Consider the following 16537-nt stretch of genomic DNA (forward strand, 5'->3'; position numbering starts at 1 on the left):
ACTAATTTAAATTGAATTAAATTTATTTGTACTGTAATCTTAATTTTATTATACCCTTAAAAAATTATAAAAACTATATTAATTATCGAATGAATTTTAAACGTAATGGAATCATGAATGATTTAATAGAATAATAAAAAATATTATTTATTTTATAATATAATAATGATAGTTAAATTTATGATATTGAAATTTTAAACTATTAATATATATACATATATAATCTTAATTTAAAAAATATTATTAACTAAATACATTAAACTATTTTTTTTAACTTTAATTTTAACTATAATTTTAATTAAATATATATAAATATTAAACTAAATTTAATTAAAATATATTTTATAAAATAATTATTTTCAAAAACTCTATATATAATCTAATAAGATTAGATAGAGTTTCAATCATCTTCTTTTTTTCTCATAGGCTCGCTCTCACCGCACATATTAAAATAGATAGAATGTAATCCATCGATTTTTAAGAGCACATAGATTTTTAAGAGCACAGTAATAGCTATTTTAAAATATTTTTAATTTAAAAATTTATTAATATAATTTTTTATAATATACTAAAATAATATGAAAATATTAGAAAAATTAATTTAAAATAAAAAAAAAAATTTAAATGATTTTGTTATATTTTTTTTTAAAAAAAAACGAAAAGCCCATGAAACATGAAAAGGTTGGTGGGGGCGGCATGGAGGGGGGACTATCGCTGGGAAGAGAAGATTTGTTGGGGGTAGAAAACTGGCTGGAAAGGTGGTAAATTCGGTTTTGTAGTCTTTGAATCCTGAGCCAAGTCATTGTCTGATGATTATTACTCATTACCAACCCCACTTGTAGGATGCTGCCCTGATATTTCTTTCCGAGGAATGCCACTCTAACGCAATTATGACTATTTAAAAAAGAAGAAATATTTCACCACTACTTTATTGGGATAACACCTCTAGAAATCACCATGAAATTCCACTAAGTGGGCCCAATTGCTTACCACCATTGATTTTCCCTCACGTGTCAGGAACATGTTCCCTTGTCTATTTTTATTTAAAGAACAAACCTCAAAAATCACTTTCACCGTAGGGGGATAGTGTCAATTGAAACCTCGAGAAGTACAGTGATTGTTTGTCACTGCTTATGCTTATCTTTTTATGTTTTTTTAAATAAAAAATATTACATAGATATTTTTAGTATTTTTTAATAATTTTGATGTGATAAATTAAAAAATTATTTAAATATATTTTTAAATAAAAAATTATTTAAAAAAAATATGCACTACAATCCCAAACATCCAACTAATTAGATCCTTAAGGTTTTACTAAATCCTCAATTAAGTCCTCGTCATATTTTTTTTAATGAAAAAAACACACAAAAACACACATTTTGGTCAATAATTTATATCCCAGTTGTATAACATTTCATAAAAGAAATGGTATCATTTTATTAAAAAAATGATTTTTTTAAAAGCGTGCATGAACATGGATGAAAAATCCAATCAGGATGAAATGATAATCTTAGGAATTCAGAGAAAACTTTCTCGAGAGGCTTTTTTGTGGTTTACCCATAATATTAAAAGAAACTAAGAGAAGTATTGCTTTTTATATGCATGAGTACGAGAAAACCCCCCGTAATGAATTATTTTATACCTTAATATTTTTATTGTTTTAAATTTAAAAAATAACTACATGATATAATTAAAAAATAATTTTGTTAAACGCATACATGAGTATGAGAAAAGTTTTATTTTGATTATTTTAAATTTTAATGTAGCTTAAAAAATCATAGCTAAGTTAAGAATGAATTATTTTTTCAGTTTAATTTGTGATTTAGATTTTTTTTAGGTTTGATAGGTTGATAAGTTAATTTCTTAATATTCTATAAATATTTTATGGTTGAAAAATGAGTTTTTAAATAAAAAACATATAGGTCTGATTTTATAGCTATTAAAATTATGCTTGAATTTGGGTTTGTATACGACATGTCATATACTACAAGAACAATGTGTCTCTGTCTTTTATTTTTTATTAAAAAAAATAAATCATTCATCCTTTTAAATAAAAAAAATAGGAGGCTCAAATACTGGGCTTGAAAGTCATGTGATTAGCCTTTTCCTTTCTTGATATCTTTTTTTTTCAATTAATATTTTTTATATTTTATTTATTTATTTATTTATAATTAATACCCCTCCCATATCATTTTTTTATTATTTATATTTTTTAAATAATAATAATTTTTTAATTATATCAGGTGTCTTTACTTTTTACAAGATTAATATAATTTTTTTATATATTTCACATAGATTAATTTTTTTAAAATTTTTATGATATTTTTAATGTTTGTGACCTTACATAATAATTTTTCCTTTTCTTTTACTTAACAAATTTTATATATTTGTTGATTTTTTAAAAGCATTTATTTTAATACATATATTTATTAAACATAGTCTACTAAATGACGCTTTTAAATATCTTAATTTAAATTTATTTTTCAATTTTTTATTATTTATTAAACATAGTCTACTAAATGACTTGTGTTATGCTTTTAAATATCTTAATTTAAATTTTTTTTTCAATTTTTTTTTATTTTTATTTATCATTAGTTTTTTTTATCTAATTATCACAATTTTATTATCTAAAATACATGATAGATACATAATCTGGACATATCTTATGTCCAGGTCATGGATTTCGTGTGTTAACCCAATTTTACCTAAAAACAATATCGTATTTTATTTTATTTTTTGTTGTTATCTATTTTTATCTTATTATCAAAATAATTAAAATTTAACTTAATTATCAAATTTATTTTATTAACAAATTAATCAAAAATATAATTATCTCTTAATTTATTTTTTAAAGTTAAAAAAAAAAACTTGATGTAACCCGCAACCCCTATACAAAATATCAATTCACTAATTACTATAAAATGAAAAAAAAGTAAAGAAACAATCATTTTCAAGAGCTCCAAGCCTCTATCACCAACAATGATTTTGGTTAATAATTTCAAAAATTTCAATTAATATTATTAAAAAAATAAGTTGATTTTTAAAATCTTATGATTTTATGAGTATTAATATTATTAAAAAAATAAGTTGATTCTTAAAATCTTATGATTCTATGAGTTAATATTAATATGTATCTAACATATTAAATCAGATTAAAAATTAAAAACTAGTAAAATCGATCAAATGTGTTCAAATTCGGTATAATTAATAAAATTTGACTAATTTTACGAGTTTTTTAAAAATATAAAATTGTGTATTCTAGTAATTTATACCTTAATATTTTTATTGTTTTAAATTTATATCTTGTAAAAATTATGCAATTTGATAATCAAGGGCTTGATTTTGACTATAGTTATTATAATTTTTTTAATGATACAAGTTGTTTGTGGATTTTATTTTTATAAAATTAAATTAGAATAAAAGTTGTAAATTAACATGTTTGATCTTTGGAATAATTATTATTAATAGTCTATCAAAATTTAAAAGGATTTATTTCTTATAAATGACAAAATAAATGAGTTAATTTGTCTAAAAAGTAGAGGAATCAATATGAATAAAAATAAAAGTGTTTAGAATTTTTATTTATTTATTTTATTTTTATTTATATTATATTATATTATTAATTACTATTTAATTGAAATTGTTAATATATAATTAATTAAGATATTTTCCTTAAGTTTATATACGATCTCAATAGTGGAAAACAAACCTACCTTCACGGGGATCTTAACTTCTCAGTTGAATTTATTTTTTAAAATGTTTTTTTAATTTTAATATTTTAATAAAAAAACATCGCATTACCAAACGCGGAAAAATTAATTAATCACGTCGCGCTTGTCCACAATTTTTACAACTTGGATTTCCTAGCATGGCGCCACGCTAGTGGTTGTTGAGGCGGTGCAATGTCACGTGACACTATCATTCATTGCACGTGCAAAAGGACACCCTTATTTATTTTAAGAACGTGAAAAGAAGGAGATGTCTAGTTCCTCTGTTTCATTTCTATTTATTTGTCAACAATTTTTTTCTCCTTTTTTTCTAATTAAAAAAAGAAATGAAAAATAAAATAAAATAAATCTATACAATTTTATACTAATTTTTTTCTTTTCTTAACTACCCCCATTTTTTCTGTGTAAAGCGTGAAAGACACTGCAATTGCAAAATTGTGCTCGAGCGCAGCAGCACAGATATATAAATGACAACTCGTGGCCGAAAGATATCTGAGGTCTGAAGCACGTAACATTCATTTGACGAGACGTCTTTCTTTTTTCTTACCTTCATTCAATTAGTTTTTTTTTTTTTTACCAGGTACCGTCTGTGATAGATAATTCATTTCTTCTCTTTTTACGTGAATTGTGTGTGTTTAGGTTCATGAATTTGTTCTTTGTTTTTGTTATTGACACGGTTTGTATTGAAATTTGAAGTTGGAAAATTGGAGAATGGGAAGTGGCGTGAAGAAAGTGTTGCTTACTTCAAATGGAGATGAGATTTCGCAGAATATCGCGTTTCATTTGGTTAAACAAGGATGCAGGTTGAGTTTCTGTTCTTCTTTTTTAATTGAATTTCTTAGTGTCAATTTTTTTTTTCCTGGGAGCGAAGCTAGACAAGGAAAACGAAAGGAAATGCCACCAAATTATAGTTTCAGTCTTTCATAGGAAATGACAGAAAATGGATTTTTTTCTTTCCTTCTTTTTTACTGGTTTTGAAATGAAAGGTTTTTATTTTTAAGACAAATGAGATTTTTTTTATAAAAAAATTTCTACAAGTCTCTCTGGGTTTTTGAAGGTTCAGTTTTATGAATTTTATAGTTTCATTGATTTGTTGTTTGGTTTCTGAGAAAAGGGAAGGAAATGGAAGAAAAGAGGTTTCAGGTATTGAATACTGCTTTTCAATTGTGTTTGGTTTCTGAGAAAAGAGAAGGAAAAGAAGGAAATGAATTTTTTATTTTCGGGCAGGGAAAGCTGGATATGTTTTGGATTCTTTATAATTTTCTAATCAGTTTCGGTTGTTTTTTGGTTAATGAAATCCACAGTTTGAATAGTACCTTTTAAGTAATATTCCCGCGTGTTCTATAAACAAAAATGGAATCCTGGCCGTCTACAATTGACAGTTGATTTTTTATTATGCTTATAAAAACAGAGCAAAGACATTTTTTTTTTATAAAAAAATAGAAGACAGTTAATATACTTTTCATTGTTCAATTTTATATTCAGATAACAATCCAACAAGATTGGTTGGTTTATTGAATAATTTGTTATTTGTTAATGTATGATCAGGTTGGTTTTGATGGGAAATGAAAAGGGTTTAAGGAGTATCGGTGAGAAGATAACAAGTGCAATCAAAGGTGCTTTGCCAGTGGAGGTAGTGGAAATGGATATGGAAGAGGAAAGGGAGGCAAGTTTTGAAGAGCCAGTGGACAAGGCATGTGGGATTTTGGGTAATTTAGATGCTTTTGTGCATTGCTATACATATGAAGGTAATTTTGTCTCTCTTTACATCTCTCTCCACGGTGTAGATAATACTTCTATCTTGTTTGGTTGATTATCTGGGTATTGTGTCTTCGTTATCTTGTTTGGTTGATTATCTGGGTATTGTGTCTTCGTTTATTCTATTCTTTGCTTCCATTGAATTTCCTGTTCCACTAGGTGGAATTTGAACCATAACTTCCTAGTTTTCTGGGTGTTACTTGGAATTTTTAATTTGAAGTACAATTAGAGAGACTAGGAAAGACAGGTCATAAGTTCAATCTTTCGTTCTGTCATCATTCATGAGTGATTCAATTTTTTTTTCTTTTCTTGGATGGTAGTGACTGATTGACTACGATTTGGAACTCATATTGTAATGGATCACAGCTAAAACACTAAGGCAATATTTGGTATTTGACTTTGTGTTAAACTTTGTTTTGTGAACTGCATCTGTTTTGGTTAGACCCGCATCTGAAAATAGATTTTAGTGTTGATACTCCACCAGAAGTCAGCAGATTTTGGACCCTTTCTTGCACATTGACTTTTAATGTAATTGCAATCCAATACCAAATGAATTCTATAAGTACCTATGAAACCATATTGAAACTCGTGTTCTGTTCATTTTGAACTTCAAGTTACCTTTTGGAGTATTGAAGGAATTGGCAAAGCTTAATGGCAATACAGGAAAGGACATTAGTAGAGTTATTACAATCAAATATTGTATTTGGTGCCATAATAATCAATCAATTTATGTATTAAGAAGTTGATAAGGAAGAGACGCATATGAGTCATAATGTTTAGAAAGGAACAAGCACTGCTACAATTGAATTGGAGCAGTGCTTGCCCTTTTCCTCTGCCATTAATTTGATCAGACCTTCTACACAGGTTACTCTTTCAACTGGAAGATAGACGTGAGATTCTTGGCTTTGTGCGTGCAGGATTAATGCATAGAGCAATGGTGCTGGCAGTAGTTTTGGTCTCTAGAATAGTAACATTGCATAAGTAGGATAGTTGTGATTCAGGGTGGTGGCAACAAAAATTACCATGAGTTGGAAGTGTTGAGAAATACAAGGGTGGAAGAATAAGAAATTAAACACTCTTGTTATATTTGGGAAAACACAGGCACTTTGCACATTGAAAATATAGAAATGAAAAATTGCTCAGAAATTCTATCAGCAACTCGTACAAAGTTGAAGACTAGCTTGCTTAATTTTCTGTTCACTCACCATCCATCACGCACTGAAGGAACACACTGACATATGTAATGTAGCATTCATATTTTTAGCACAAAACTGAACCCATGTTCCCTATGTATACTAGTATATAGTGTCTAAAGTGAAAGGAAATATAAGATATTCCCATTGTGGAACCCCACCATGATACGTATTTGTGGAACCCATTTTTTGTTGAGTGGAGGAGTACTCCAGGAGGACTGAATAATTGTTGTTATAGTGCTCCCTTATAATGCTGGTTATACCAGTTATAGCTCAACTGTATTCTTACAAAGCAATAATGGGTGAGGTATAGAGTTCGAATCCACCCCTCTGTCAGCCATTTCTAATATAAAAAGAGATATCAGTTACCAGACAGTTGGTAGAGAAATTGTACACTTCTAGTCTAATTGGTCTCTTGTACTATAGGTTGCATTGTGCTTCATGGTTGGCTCAGTTTCTAATGTCATTGGTGGAGAAACCAACTCTATGAATTAAAAACAGGTATCGGTTGAACTTGGTTGCAATGGCCAGCTGTGATAGTTTGTAAATTCAACAATGAAACAAAGCTGCAGAAAATGGATTGAGATCTGCTTTGAACAAAGTTGTACATTATCTTCACATCCAGCTGTGCCTTAGGAACTGGATTTATGTCACTGACTTAAGTTCGTATAAAATGCTTGGTTCATTTGTGTGTGTGGGGTCTAAAATGTGAGTGCTACATATATTGGAGTTGAGTTGAGAGGTGTGCTCTATGTGTGTTTATAAGATGAGAGGGCTCCACTTTCCATATAAGAGTTATAGGCAGTAAGAGTAGATAATGCCTTGTGTATTTGTGAGCATTTTGTGTATGATCTTTGTATTGTGCTGTAGTATTATAGACATGTGCTTTATTCTTTTTTCCCCTCCCTTGTGTTTCTCAACAGAAAGAATAATATCATATATGCTGTACACATACTGTTCTGTTGTAGCTTGGTTGGCTTAGGTTATACTGGGAACGTATGTTAGCATCTTCTAAGAAATGTGGAATCTGAAGTTTTCAAACCATTATTCTCCTTCGTAGCATGTTTTTCTTCTTGGTTCAGTAGAAGGCCTGCTCTTGAATCCCTTTATATCCATCCTGTAATTTGTTAGAAGTAGGAAGTTTAACCTCTGGCTTGTTCACCTGGGACTCTCTTCTTTGCTATGTCAATGCTAAATAAATAGCTCGTCTTTCTTGGAGTGGAAAGTGGAGATGATGGGATAGAAAATGGGAAAGACTTAAAGTCACATTTTTAGAAAATGGGAAAGACTTAAAGTCACATCTTTGTTTTTTCTGTTTTTTTTTTTTTATCAATTTCTTGTTTCCCTTCAACATTATCAGTTTGATGTATTTGTTATACTGAGGTTTGTGAAATGAAGCTGGAACTTGGAAGCAAGAAAGTGAATTTATTACTTCTAATTTTGTGCTACAGGAAGGATTCAAGAACCTCTGCAAGTAACAGAACATGAGTTCAAAAAAATAGTGAAAATAAATTTTATGGCTCCATGGTTTCTGCTAAAGGCTGTTGGGAAAAAAATGCGGGACTATAATTCAGGAGGCTCCATTATATTCTTGACCTCTATAATTGGTGCTGAGAGAGGACTATATCCAGGGGCTGCTGCATATGGTTCATGTTCAGCAGGAATACAGCAATTAGTTAGAGTAAGTGAATCAATTAGTATTTAATCATATTTATTTTTGTGTGTTTACAGTTCTGTTAGGGTCCAAAGCCATGCATGCTCACTATCTTAAGGATACAAGTGAGATAATGTAGATATACAAGTGAGATAATGTGAGGTTATTCTAGAAATCAAATACACAAATTTACGTGGTTCGGCAACTTGCCTACTCCATAGAATTACTGGTTTGTATTAATCAATTAAAGAAATAATACAAAAAGGAGAAGGAGAAAAACACTCTTCTCTACTCAACTCACTCTCACTTAAGCTCTTTCTATCTTCTTCTGCTCTAACACACTCTCCTCAGCTCTTCAATGTGTCTACTTGTAGATCAAGTTGGGAGCAAATGCCATAAATCACGGTATGATTTATGTCACTATTTATGCTTTATATTGAGCCTCCACCCTGTGCTAAGTATATGGTGGAGGTGAGGCATTGTTTGTCTTCATTTAACTACAGATAAACCCTAGCAAACACCTTGAATTCCTGAAGCCTGTCTTGACCAGCCTTTGCTTTAGCTGCACATCTGCATTTAGCAGTAATGATGGAGTTTCTGGTTGTTTTTGTTTGTGTTCATGTCATGCATTATTCTCCTTTTGCATCTGCGATATAAAGAAGTTAATGCATGGCGAGAAGTGGTCTGGTGTGAAGAGGAAGGTATTCCTGTGTTAGGATGATCAAGACCAGGAATGCTGGTTGAGGTGGTAAGGAAAGGGATAATGAAAATAAATTCCATGGTGTACTTTGTGTTGGATGATAATAATGGCTAATATCAAATCAATGTTTCTGGATAAGATTGGTTTCATTATGCTATTAGGAATTGCATTATTTCTTCAATGAATAATTTATCGAAGAAGCCTCCTGTCAATACAGATGGATTGGTTTGGTTTTCTGTAACATTGTTCTGGATAGCAAAGTTGGTTTATTTGGCTGGTTTCCTAAACAATAACTTTTGAATGGAAAAACAGAATTCAAGTGGGACACAACTAATTGGAATAATTGAATCCATTTTGTCTCTAGGATCAAGGTAATGATTATAACATCAACTGTCTTCTTCTGATACGTCATATGTATGCAAGTCCATGTGAAGTCGGGTTACAGCTACATTGAATGGGCACTCAAAGTTGTGCTTTCAAGCATCTTTTGAGTTCAATATTGAGCAATGACATGGAGCATAAATGGTTTGCATTTCATCAGACTATTGATGCAATGCTATTTTTGTCATATCATGAAAGAACATAATTTTTTTACACCAGCATTTCTGGCTATTGTTTCCAGCATTCAGCTATGGAGATAGGAACGTACAAGATCAGGGTTAATGGAATCGCTCGTGGTTTACACCTAGAAGATGCATATCCTCTTTCAGAAGGGAAGGAGAGGGCAGAGAAGCTGGTGAAAGAGGTAGTGCCGATGCAGAGATGGCTTGATGCCAAGAAGGATGTAGCATCAACTGTCATCTACTTAATCAGTGATGGTTCAAGATACATGACTGGGACAACCATATTTCTTGACGGGGGGCAGTCCTTGACAAGGCCTAGGATGCGCTCATACATGTAGGAGTTATTTCTGGTGCAAAACCTGGAGCAAGAAGGGAATCATGGGGTGATCCAATCAATCAGTTTTTCGAAGGGAAAGACATGTCCCCAGGGATTTGTGAATGCTTGGTAGTTTACTATTATCAGCGGCCTGTCAAAAGTATGCCAGTGAAGCAGCTGATTATTTATGTTTCTTGTCCGAGTGACTTTGATCACCAGGCAAAAATGAAACTAGCTGTCATTCTTAACATTAATTCATTAGTAATTCCCATTTTCATCACATCTCGTACTCTCCTCTGAAGGCCACCTTGTAAACTTCAAGTGAATGACGTAAAAGGGATCAATGACAAAGTGATTTTCTTCTGGTTCTTTCCCCACGGATGCCTTAACTGGCTAAAAACATACCACAGCTAGGCTCAGAAACAATGGACAAATTCTGGTAATGACTAATTCGACCATCAAGAATTTTCTCTATGGATCATTGACAGATAGCTTCAGTTGGGACCCAGACTCGACTTCTAGGTTTTGTACTACAAGCCAATCAGTGGCGCCGCATCACACTATTGATACATGACAGTAATCTTGAACTAGTTTATGCACATCAAAACTAAATTTTGGGCTGGTTCTTAGGCAGACCATCCTAATCCAGGCTGCTGCACTAACAATTTCTTGTAATCTTCTGTATTGGATCCGGACATGAGATGATAAATGTAGGAGCAAATCACTTTTGACCTTTGGAGTTTGAATTTAAACTTAATTTTGGTTGCCTCCAATCAATTGGACTTTGAGGTCACGCCTTGGAATCCCGGAATAACAGTTGGTGAGCGAGATAATAATACACTCAAGGCTCCATGATACATGCTTTTTCTTGGTAGAACAACTCATAATCTTTATCATCTTCAAATTTTCAAAGACGGTCTGGCGAGAAGGCCAATCGGCTATCTGATGCCGATATTCTGTCTACTTTCAGGTCAGGGAATGATTAAAGTAGACTAATTTGTGCCACCCTCGTGAAATTTCAACCGCCCTTTGAATAGGCAGTACTGTACATAAGCATTAAGATCAAAATGAACAAAGAACGTCTTTTGTATATACAAGATGACAATGATGATCATCTCTGAAATTTGGAGGCAGCGAATGAGGTAAGCACCAGTCCATTTCACCATTACAGGTTAATTGCTGCTGCAATCAAGCTCTAACGAAATGCATGTGCAAGTATTCTTGGCTATCACTCAGATCTCATGATACCATTGGATATCGCAACCCAGACAATAGTGTTGCACTGTACAGAGTGGAAAAAATCCAAACCTAATCCCTACGTCCTTGTCACTTCGTGCTGTAAAATTTATCGCAGAACCAATTACGCCACGGTTGTTTTTCAACAATGGCAGCTGTTCCTTGGAATCAGTAGGGGAGCTAGGGTACTATGTGTGCGGGTAATAATTAATACCTTAGAAAACTATTTAGATTGTTTTATATATATATATATATATATATATATAGAAGAGAGTATATCTATGTCAAAATTCTGAAGGACTTGTTTCACAATCCTAAAACATTCGGACCTAAATGTACTTGTACGTTTGCTTGTATGTGAATGTATAGTTCCCTAAGATTTTTCTCATCACAATTGAAGTTCTGAGCTAACTAGCCTGCTTGTAAATCTTGCCGAAGAGCTCTCGAGAGGGTTTATAAATGGTTAAGATTAAAAGATATTACGGGGTCAAGATTTATCTTGAAAAAGTTATTTGGACACAGAGATGGAAATGTAGTTCTTTTTATAAAATGATGGGAATTTGAGATGTCAAGCACTTGAGAATACTTCAATTTCTTATATTAAACTAACACACCTTCTTTTATTTTTTATTTTACTAATAATAACACAAATGCTTTTGGAAATTAGAGTATATGTATTTGCTAGGATATAAATTTGGAATGGTGACTTTAATCTAGTATATATAAAATAATAATAACAACGTGTGTATTATGACGACATTTATTAATGGATAACGTATTTTTTAAGAATGCAAAAAAGTATTTTATTGCATTGAAGCAAAATAGTTATTTCAAAATTTATTAACGAAGGCACAAATACAGTACCATTTTCAAAGAAATTTCCAAATGTTGATTTCCTTTGCTAGAACTTACAGCATAGCATGCTCGTAAATGATCATGACATAAAATATGTTTGATATTGTAATAATTTTTATGATTTTAATTTTAAAAAAATTATTTTATAAAAATTATTTTTGGTTGAAGTTAGTTTGTTATTTATATATGTTTGGTTAAAACTGTAGTTGAAATTGAGATTGAACAAAAAATAATTTAATGTGTTTGGTGATAGATATTAATATTGATAGTTTTTAATTTAAATATTGTAGATTTAACTATAACTATTATATCATAAAATAAATAATACTTTAAATAATTTTTTTATTGTTCCATTAAACTATCTACAATTTCATTATGCACGAAACTCATACGACAAGGATTATAATTTCTATAATTTTTTTTAAATGGATAACAAAATCAGGTAAAATATCATCAGGAATAAAATTAGGATTATGATCAAATTCTGCAAATATTACGTCATTATGTGATCTCATTCTAATTTATATAGTGTTATTGAATAATATTAAACAATAATTTTTGAAATAAAATACAATTAAAAAAATGAAATTTTTTACTTTTCACGTAAACAATATAAAATACAATTAAAAAAATTAATTTTTTTTACTTTTGACGTAAACAATACAAGTGAATAAATTCACTGTACTGCCCACGTGTTCACTTAATAAATATCTAGAGTGAATTAATTTACCCTACGTTGTTTACTTAACAAAAGTAAATAGTGTCAGCAAAGCAGTTGCATATTGCTTTTTCTAAAACTGTGTTTCTATGTTATTTTTTTATGAGACTCATATTTTAAAAACACTAGTTACCACGTTAACCAAATCAATATATTTTGTGGTTTTTTCAAAACACAACCACTATTATATACATAAATACACTTGTAATGGGCAAATAGGCCGCATTACAAACCGAAAAACTCCTTGCAAACCATTAAAATTTTTGAGAATATTTGATAACAAGAAGATGTTCAAAAAAATTAATCAACAAAAAAATAAGTAAACAAAAAAAATTAATTAAAAATACTGACGTAAGAAAAAAAATCAATTAAATTAATTTTAAAAATTATTAAATAGACTTTGTTTAATTTAGTTTTGATTTTAAAAAATTGAAACTGTTAAACCCAACCAAACCTTAAAAAAAAACAATATAATATCTCTAATAAAAAAAGATATAAATATTAAATTCTTACCAATTAACCTAACCCTAAAATAATTCTACATTTCACCATATAGTCACCAACCACAATCAGAAAAACCAAACTATCTCTCTCGAGTGTATGCAACTTCTCTCAATCTCACTTCATAATAGCCAAACCAAACCCACTTCCTCATCTCCAGAATGGTGATCCTGGCTGAGATCATCCAGTTTTCCCTTGAACTTTAGGATCTTTCTGCTGGAAAAAAATAAAACTTCATACATGTTAAAAATTTAAATATACAAATCTGATTTGAGATTTTCTTGTTCTTGTATTTATTTCTTATTTACTTGAATTAGACGATTAACATGGTCCTTTCAATTATAATTCTGTTTTGTACAACATGTTTAATTTCCAAATTACATTTCTAAATTTATAAATATATACGATTTTCTTTCTATTTGCCAATTTGGTGTAAATAGTGTTTGTCGTCGTCGTCTAATTAATTATTAATATATGTTTATCAGAACTTAAATGTTTTTATAACTTTTCAAACTTCGGGCTTGAATCCCCAAGTTGAACATGCATTTTCTGTCATCAATAGTGGCAAATAGATGTTGTCTATGATAAAGATTTTAATCATTATAATGTCAAGGTCTAAGTTCTAGGATTCTAGAACCCATTTTGAATATAAAATATTTTAAAAACCTTAATAAATTCATCGCAAATTTTAAAACATATTTTAATCAATTAAAAAAATCTTTTAGCATCAATCTACTTTTTTTAATAACATAAAAGTTTCAAAACACTCAATTGCACTTTTCTTATCAAGTAATGACATTAATATTGATTTTTTTTTATTATTGACATATGGTCACCTAATTATTATTATTATAGTAATGACATTAATATTGATTTTTTTTTTTATTATTGACATATGATCACCTAATTATTATTATTATTTTTTTATGATTTTCTCTTTCATTTCTTTAAATAAGGAGTTGAAATATAAATAAAATAAAATTTAAGATATAAATATAAAATTTTAAAATTAAAGTAACAAAAAATAAGTAAACAAAGAATTTTTGTGAGAAAAATAAATTTTTCCGTGCAAACTTGAGGAAAGCCCTCCTGTTTTATTATTATTATTATTATTGTCTCACCATTTCTTTTAACTGTTTTTTATACTACAAGGTTAAAATCTATTTCATTAAATTACCCTCTAATTAAATTATAAAGTCTGATCAAACACCTTAAATTCTCAAGTATATGCAAACAAAAAAAATATCTGAAATATCATAAAAAGCACATGGAAGGATGGAATTAATGAAAAATAAAGTTTGGTGACAAAAAAGAAATAAAAAAAGCAGTGTTAATTGAACAACGCCATCGACATTAACACACAGTGAAAGAATGTTTTCTTTAAATATAACTGTATAATAAAATGAGACTAGTAGATATAGTATTTTACATGATATTGTGCTATCTACTTCGATCTATTTGTTTTGTCATTGAAAACAATTATGTTTATTTAAATATAGAAAAACTATTTATAGTCAAATTAGATATTTTAAGTTTTAACGTTGCAGTCATAAAGTTGTACACAATTTCTCATGATGAAAGAACTTGTTTAATGCCCTAGAGCTATCTATGAATATCTTAGACGTGTTTAGAACTGTAATTGATATTGATTTTTAAATTATTTTTTGTTTAAAATATATTAAAATATTTTTTAAATATTTTTTTTAATATTAACACATTAAAACAATTTAGAAATACATAAAAAAATTAAAATTTATTAAAATCCCAATCCAAAAACAACCCCATGGCCTAAGACGAAACTTGAAAACATTAAAACAACATAGTGACAGACCAAAAACACAAAAAGGAAAGGAAAGGGCGAATTTTCATCAATTCAACGGGAAGCAGAGCTTTACTAGGTATTTAATTAAGTTAAAAGATTGGCTGGATTTTAGGATATTGTTTAATTATTATCTTAAACAAGTAGAGACAAAGAGAATAAATAGGGAGGATATGTCCATATATATTTTTTATGTTAATAAATTTATTTTATGTTTTTATTTCTATCAATTTAATTAAATATTTTTTTATCCATTTCTATACATGTATATTTCCTCCCGAAGCATTAAACACACGCAATTAATTTGAGCCAGAATCCCAGTATTAGTCTTGTTTTCAAATTTTTTTCTTTGTTTGGAATTTGTGAGAAAATTAACACTTTATTGTTTAATTTGTCTTCGTGTCTTTTACGACGTAACTGCTTCTGTCACTAATTTCTTCAACATAACTTCTATGGTCCCAATTGAGTTAAAGAGATCGTACACTTAGATTTGGATTTTTGTTTTCAACACGGTTGAAGTTTCTAACGAGGTTAGTATGTTCGTAAATTTTGTTGAAGAGTCCTCCTCAAGATGATGTCCGAACGGTTATATGAGTGGAAGAGGACTCCTTTCATTTTGTATCTCAAAATCAATTGGACTTTTAGTTTAAAAGAATTTTTTTAAAAAAATGTAAAGTTTGCTTAAGAATATATGGTTTGAGTCCAAGCTAAACCAGCAAAATTTCCTTTGTTTGGTTTTTTTTTTCGGTTTAATAATTATTTTGGAATCAATATTTTCTTATTTAATTAATTCCGATATTAAAAATTGGTTAAGCAAAAAAAAAAAAATCGATTTTCAATATTTCCTTATTTCTTCTTTTTCTCGCAAATAGCAAATAGAGCTCTTGAGAGATTAGTTGACGTAATTAATGATCGTCAAATGATATAATAATTAGAAAAAAACGAACTTCAAAATTATTATGTAACGAATCATCAAGAACACTACAATTTATCTAAAACCATTGCTTATAATATGTAAGTTATTAGCCATAGAATCTTTGATCGGAAAATTAGAGATGTGATATCTTTTTCGAATTTATAATGTGATTAATTGGATAAAAGTAATGTTGAAATTAAAAAAAAGAGAGGTCCGATTATTGCAATCTTTAGCTACTAATTAATAGCTATATATCAGCAATTAATCTTTCAACACCGATCCGAGGGTTGTTGTGAAAGACTTGCATAAGTTCTGCAGAAATTAACACTCTCTTCTTCTCCGAAGCCTTCAAATCACTTTAATATAACTTCGTGCCCTAAGGTAAACAATTTTCTATAGTATGATGCACGATGGGAGACATTTGGGTAAATTGGATTTGACCTTTCAAGATAATCAAGAGGGATGTGAGTATTTGACATTTCTAAATGAGTTTGAATAATCCAAGTTTTAAGATTTTTTCTTTCCCCTTCTTTATTAGATATTCAACAAATGCTTTACTTTGCAAACATGTGAAGAAGGG

At 29.4% G+C, this 16537-nt stretch overlaps 1 protein-coding gene across 4 annotated transcripts; it reads left to right on the forward strand.

The window, feature by feature from the left end:
* The first annotated feature begins 4042 nt into the window (after window positions 1–4042).
* LOC105108373 (carbonyl reductase [NADPH] 2-like) lies at window positions 4043–10282 on the forward strand. 4 transcript variants are annotated; one of them, XM_011002663.1, is made up of 5 exons: window positions 4043–4225; window positions 4425–4531; window positions 5277–5476; window positions 8131–8360; window positions 9656–10282. In XM_011002663.1, the coding sequence occupies exons 1-5, from the start codon at window positions 4196–4198 to the stop codon at window positions 9932–9934; spliced, it is 846 nt and encodes a 281-aa protein (XP_011000965.1). In that variant the 5' UTR covers window positions 4043–4195; the 3' UTR covers window positions 9935–10282. The 4 variants fall into 4 exon arrangements, with proteins under 4 accessions (XP_011000965.1, XP_011000967.1, XP_011000968.1 ...); XM_011002665.1 differs by having other exon boundaries at window positions 4070–4309; window positions 4404–4531; XM_011002666.1 differs by having other exon boundaries at window positions 4070–4308.
* Window positions 10283–16537: the final 6255 nt, after the last annotated feature.

The sequence above is a fragment of the Populus euphratica genome, unplaced genomic scaffold (assembly GCF_000495115.2).
Source record: "Populus euphratica unplaced genomic scaffold, PopEup_1.0 scaffold191.1, whole genome shotgun sequence".
Classification (NCBI taxonomy): Eukaryota; Viridiplantae; Streptophyta; class Magnoliopsida; order Malpighiales; family Salicaceae; genus Populus; species Populus euphratica.